Below are 6650 nucleotides of genomic sequence, written 5' to 3' on the forward strand. Positions count from 1 at the left end.
TATGCAAGACAAAAAAATTAAATGTTCGTTTTCTAATTGAATATGCTCTTATCATGGGTGTTTTTGCAATTTACCCATTAATAAATGTTGTCATTTTGTGATGAAACTAATTAATGGGATATAGTTATTATCCTACACCACAGGTCACACTTATTTAATCAAATTAAATCAAGAACGTACTACTCCATAATCGAACCAATAATTCATGATTTTGGATAATCTAGCTAGCTATTTAATTAATTAATTCATCTTCTCTCTTGAAAATCACACATTTGCAGTTGCGGTAAATTCCTTTAATTTGTTAAAAAAATAAAAATAAAAAATCATGAAAATAATAATAAAAATAGCATAAGACCATAAGAATGTGAACTAAATAGAGTCTCTTATAATAAAATATTAGATCTTGATCAAGCAAATATTAATTAGTCACTACAAACTCTCACTTAGCAATCTGATTAACTAACAAACACTCGAGAGAGAGAGAGAGAGAGAGAGAGAGATCTTAATCTTCTCTTGCAAACTAACTTAACTTTGTTAACTAGTACCTAGAAATTAAAATTAGGGTTACCATAACATCTTAAGTTTGGAAAGAAAACCCTAATTAAAGATATAAACAGAAAATTAAATTAAATTAAATTAAGCAGCCACCACAACACTGAACTTAAGGAAAAGATTAAGCCCAATTGTATGGAGTCATCATAACTGAAGTGTAGTCATCCACGTTCAAAGCATAGCTGGATTCTCCCATAATTATTTGATTAACATTATTAATACTCGTCGTCGTTGTTATCCCATGCGCCTTGTCTGAATTCGGGATCGATGTGCTCTCCACTGTTTCTTCTCCCGAAACTTCCGTGTACCCCGTCGAAACTTGTTTATTCACCACTTGTTCTTTCAGCATCGCCCTCAGAGCCAAAACCTAGCACCACAAAATAATTATTATAAATAATATTAAAAATTGTGAGTTTTTTTTTTTTTTTTTTTTAATAAAAAATTGTGAGTTTTGCATGTATACTAATTTGTCAGAAAATCTAAGACTTTAGTATAAGTTCTAATTTTAATTTACCATTTTTTTTTCAATTTATTTATTTATATTCTTTAGCTGCCATATTTTATCTTATTGCCTGTCTTAGGGGACAATGATCATAGCAGGCTTTTCAAAAAAATACAAGGACCTTTGTCTGGGTGGTCATATATATATATATACTTAGGAAAAATAAATAAAAGTGTTAATTAAATGAAAAGTGGGGCCAAAATAATAAATAATATAAATAAAGACATAAAGAAATAAAATAAAAACATCATGATACAAACCTTAATAGCCTCCCAAGTGATAAATATATGGCGGACTTTCATAAATGGCATATCCAACATATTCTTCATATAAGATCCAACTATATTCAATTTCGTACACACACACACACACACACACACACACACACACATATATATATGTATAGATATAGGTATAGATACAGATATAGATATAATGATATAAATGATGTCTGTCTTCTCACAAATGAAGAAGCTGCCTAATAAGTCAGAGAAGCTGTAACCTAATTAATTAACCATTTTTGCATGGACATATATTATTAAAAAACAAAAAAGAAGTAGATAAAATTGAGCAGTATATATATAGATAGATAGATATATATACCTCTTGTTGTAGTTTGTGCTTATCCCTAGAAACGGCGTCGTACTCCTGCTTAAGGGCGTCGTACAAGCGTTCGAGCTGCTTACCCTTCCAGCGGGCCCGCCGGTTCTGGAACCAGACGGCGATCTGGCGGGGCTGCAGCCCTAGTTCCTTAGCCAGCTTCATTTTCCGGTCGGGGTCGAGTTTTATTTCCTCTTGGAAACTGTTTTCGAGCGACTCCAATTGCTCCGTGCTCAGCCGTTTCTTCTTCGGGTCTTGACCGTACATCATACTCATCATACTTGTATTGTTTTTGTCCGTCGTAGTCGGAACCATCGTATTTTGCATTGATGGTTGCTTCATTTCTATACATAAACGAAAAAAGAAAAAAAAAAGGGAAACTTAGCTGAATTATTAAAATAATTAAAAGAAACTCTTTTGAAGAAGTTGGAATAATTCTAGGGTTTTTTTTCAAACTTAGTAATATTGAAAACCGTTGTTCTATGTTGCTTCTGGATTTCTAATTTCGAAAAAGAAAGTACATACATGTAAAATGCATATAATTGTGATAAAAGGGGTCTGCCGGTCGGTCGGAAATCGGACTGCCCGTAGCGATGGAATATTCCGGCGAACCGTGCAGACATGTAATTACATACAGAACAAGAAAAATACTAAAAATGGAAGGTAGTAAATAAAAATTACCAGAAAAGTGATCGTAGTTATAGTTGTAGAGGAAGCTGAAGGAATTATCTGGTCGAGAAACCAAAGGAACTCTGAGATTATTACCATTCCAATCCATTCCCTCTTTCCTTTTGGTTTTTAATTACCCTTTTAATAATATATGTATATATGTATAAATATATATGAGGAATAAATATATATATTTATGTTTCTCCTTGTTGGAATCAAAATGGACCAGTCTGAGAGAGATAGACAGACAGAGGGTTTTTTTGAGTTCCCTTTTGGTGAAACAAAGTGAATATGACAAGGGCAATTGTAAGTATATATATATATATATATATATATATATATATATATATATATATATATATATATATATATATATATATATATATATATATATATATATGTATATGTGTGTGTATATATAATATATATAAATGGATCTGTTTTGGAAGCTTTTAGGGTCTAACAGTTAACAAGAATGTTGAGAGAGAGAGAGAGAGAGAGAGAGAGAGAGAGAGAGAGAGAGAGAGAGAGAGTAGGGTGGGGCAATTCTTTATGTAAGGAATCCATGCCTCTAACTTTGGGTGCAACTAATTAATACTTACTGACCCCCTCACTGCGTGTCTTCTGTGTGAGAGAGAGAGAGAAATAGCAACCTAGAAAAAAATATAGTTGATTTAAATTTATAAAAAAACAAGAAAATGAAAAAGGAGAAATTGTTGCATTAATGCACCTCTTAGTTCAACAACTCATGCTCTTCTGAAGTGTTGTTTTAACCTCTAGTATGAAATCACTAGTAGAAAAATGGTTTTTTTACTACGATACAAAAAAGCCGTAACAATAGGTATCTTTTACTACTGGACAATCTAGGTAAATACTAAGATTTACCAAAGCAAAACAATATTTGCTACAAAAGTCCTTTTACTACAAATTTGGTATCTTTTGCTACGGTTAATGTCTTAACGGTCGTAGTAAAAAGCTATTTTTCTACTAATGATATCCTCCTTTCATTGCAAATTATTTGTCTCCAGAATAATTGTTTTCGTCCCAAATTATTTATCATTTTATATATAATTCCAGTAATGCATTTACTGCAAAAAAAAAAAAAAAATCAATTTTGCCATTTATCAATTCTCTAAATTAATTGAAAGATTTGTTAGTAATTTTCAATTTTTTCGTTTACTCTGGTACATGCATATTCACTGATTTTCTTTAATATGTGTACACCAATCCAAAACGACATTTTTTTTCTTTCAATTTTCTAAAAGAAGACACTTTAAAAAGAAACGAAAGACAACATGATCGATACCAACAATCGATATATGCTAGCTAGTATATTAATTCTTCTTAATTATATATTGATAATAAAAATCATCTTGTGTAAGAAGAAGTAAAAGTATGCAAGTATATGTGTGTTGTATGTATTATATAAAAAAACTTTATGTATGCTAAAAGAAGGAATAGGGAATTAGTTAATGTCGGTAATCGGGGGATCGAATAGTAGCAAGAAGAAAAACTTAATTGATCAAATGTCACAATCTGGTCCCTTAAACTGTACACACTGACAGTTTGCCCCTTACACTTTCTCACGCCTCCTCCTTCTTTCCTTCCTCACTTTTTTTTTTCCCCTTTGCTTCAATCCTTTCTATTGTACCTTCTCCTATATTTTCTCTCTATTTTTTTTTTTTTCTTTTCAAAATTCAAATGATTTTATAAATTCGGGAAGTATGGGAACGACAGGACTCGAACCATATAGTAGAGGCCGTGTACCAATTCTCGAAATTAATTAAGATTGGTTTTTTCTTCAATTTTCATTTGGTTCCTTAGTCCTTACATAAATTTAGTTAAAATAAGATTAAATAATCGTACGAAAAGTGAAATTGTGTTGTTGGAAAATGGGATTCCTACAAATAATCTTTTAATCACTCAAAATTAGAGCTATGTTTTTCACTAATTGGGGTCTACTCGAAAAATTCTAATATTCAGTTCTGACTAATTTTACCAACCATACGAAGCCTTAATCTTTTAGTCTTTGTTTTATCACCTACCATATTCATAAAGAAAATAGATAGGAATGTTTTAAGAGGGTGTTTGGCTAGCTTATAAGCTGTTAAAACCAACTTATGAGTTATTTAAGAGGTTCTAAGCTCTTACAAAGTGTTCAGTAATTGTTTTAAAAAATATGTTAAAAATTCAAAAAATAAGTTATTGGAGAACTTAAATAACTTATAGACTTATTATCCACACACTTCAAAGATTGATCATAAAAGTAAGACGTTACAAATTATCAACTCTTAAAACAACTTATCAGGTGTAAATGCTTATTAATTATTTTAAATAAACTTACTCAGACGGGCTCTAAACCACATATATATTGTCAATCATAGATCACATTCATACAATAATATCAAGTGTGATTAAAATTAGCTGCAACAATTAGCTAAAAATCCTTCAACTTTATTTTTCTAAAAATAAGGCCCCTTTTTTTTCTTGATTAAAGTCTCCCGTATATCAATTTAAAAAATACGGTCGTATATATTGTTTTTAATTAAAATTCGTCCTTCGTAAGAATAACTCGTTGTTAACTTTATTAAACTTAACTGAATTGAACTTATTAAACTGACATCTATTTTACTAAAATTAAGTTTTCTAGAAAGATATACAACTAATTAAGTTGAACTTAACTTATCTACGTCTAATTTTGTCCATGATTCAATTAAAATTTCGAAGCTTATGGAGGAGAGAGTTATAGGCACAACAACAAACATTGCCTAATAATTCAAAGCTTGCTAAATTACTATTTTAATCCATGGTAAATTCAAATCTCTATATTAAAGTGTTACAAGTTACAACTCTTTTTATTGACTTTTCAATGTTATTTGAATCAATGCAATTGAACTTTGGATGAGAGACTTATGGGCAGAACAACCAATAGTATCACTGAAATAATTCATTATATAATTTTATTGTTTACTTTATGTCACTTATAGAAGTTTTTTAAAATATTATATTTTAATTTTGTGATTCTTTTACTTGGAATACACAAGTAAAATATTTATGAAAGTTCAACAATATTAAATCTTTTATTTGATGTAACCGTTTAATTAATTTGGATATGAGTTAGGGACGGGTTTGGGTCTAAGTTAAAACGGATTAAGGTGGATCTGAGTTTTATATATTTTTGCAGGTTGGGTCTCGGATTTTGACAAACGCGCCCCAGAACCGACCTTATTGTCATCCCTATCTACAACTAATTTAGTCAATGATTCAATAAAATTTTAAAAAACTAAAATTATAAAAATTGTAGATGCATTTTACTATTGGCTTTCAAATGTAATTTCAATGAATGCATTTAGGGTTTAGAAGAGAGAGAGAGAGGTCAATACAATGAAGATTGGAAATGAATAAAAAAAAAACTAGAAGAAAATTCTTATTCGTGCAAATGTAGATTTTTATCCACTTGTCTCATAGAATCATTTTTATAACGCATGATATATCCCAGCAGCTTTACTATTATTTTCCTAAACAAATTAATTTATTTTTCAAGCTATATATATATCTTCAACAAGCACGCCTTCACCTAGTTGGAGGGCTTTGGTAAAGTCATTTAGATACATAATTAGATTTAGATAACTATAAGGCCTCGTTTGTTTGCTAATATTACGTTATATTGACTAAATAGTGTTAGTAATATGTTTAGTTCTAAGATTCAACATTATTCATGTTCACTATTAAAATAGAAGTTCGTAATTAAATGTTACTATTTGACGAAACTAGTAACACCCCTCTTCTGTTATTAATTTTCTACCCCTCTTCCCGCCTGCAATTAATTTTGTAAATGGTGACTAAAAATAAAAATTACAATTTTTATCCTTATAATTATAATTTAATTTTGTTAAACAAGAGATTTTGTAGGCAATTCACGTACAATAATATCATCTACCAAATTTAATACAACATGAAATCTAAAGAACCTAAATAATTAATTAATCAGTATGAAACTAATCCAATCTAATTCGATAAGGTAAGCAAACGAGACCTAAATAAATTCAAAGACCTTTTGTAATCACTGATCAGGTACACCGTACACGTGAAAGTTACCATCAGTAGGGAACTAATCCAATCTAATCTAATCCGATAAAATAAGCAAACGCGACCTATATAATTCGACTTCGGCACTAAGCAAAGACCTTATGTAGTCACTAATCGGGTACACCGTACACGTGAAAGTTACCATGCATATGTTATATGATCTGAGTTGATCTTTGCTTGGATTATTTTTTTGTTTTATTAACCAATGGCACAACCAAAAGTCATTATTTATTTTTTG

The 6650-nt window shown here is 30.1% G+C and overlaps 1 protein-coding gene across 1 annotated transcript; it reads right to left on the reverse strand.

The window, feature by feature from the left end:
- Positions 1-383: 383 nt before the first annotated feature.
- On the reverse strand, positions 384-2465 carry HB51 (homeobox 51). The gene is made up of 3 exons (XM_012976343.2): positions 2336-2465; positions 1658-1998; positions 384-919 (listed from the first exon to the last, which is right to left on the reverse strand). Exons 1-3 carry the CDS (start codon positions 2430-2432, stop codon positions 674-676), a joined length of 684 nt encoding a protein of 227 aa, XP_012831797.2. The 5' UTR covers positions 2433-2465; the 3' UTR covers positions 384-673.
- Between the last annotated feature and the right edge of the window lie 4185 nt (positions 2466-6650).

This window comes from Erythranthe guttata, chromosome 10, assembly GCF_056151865.1.
Source record: "Erythranthe guttata isolate IM_541 chromosome 10, IM_541, whole genome shotgun sequence".
In the NCBI taxonomy this organism is placed as follows: domain Eukaryota; kingdom Viridiplantae; phylum Streptophyta; class Magnoliopsida; order Lamiales; family Phrymaceae; genus Erythranthe; species Erythranthe guttata.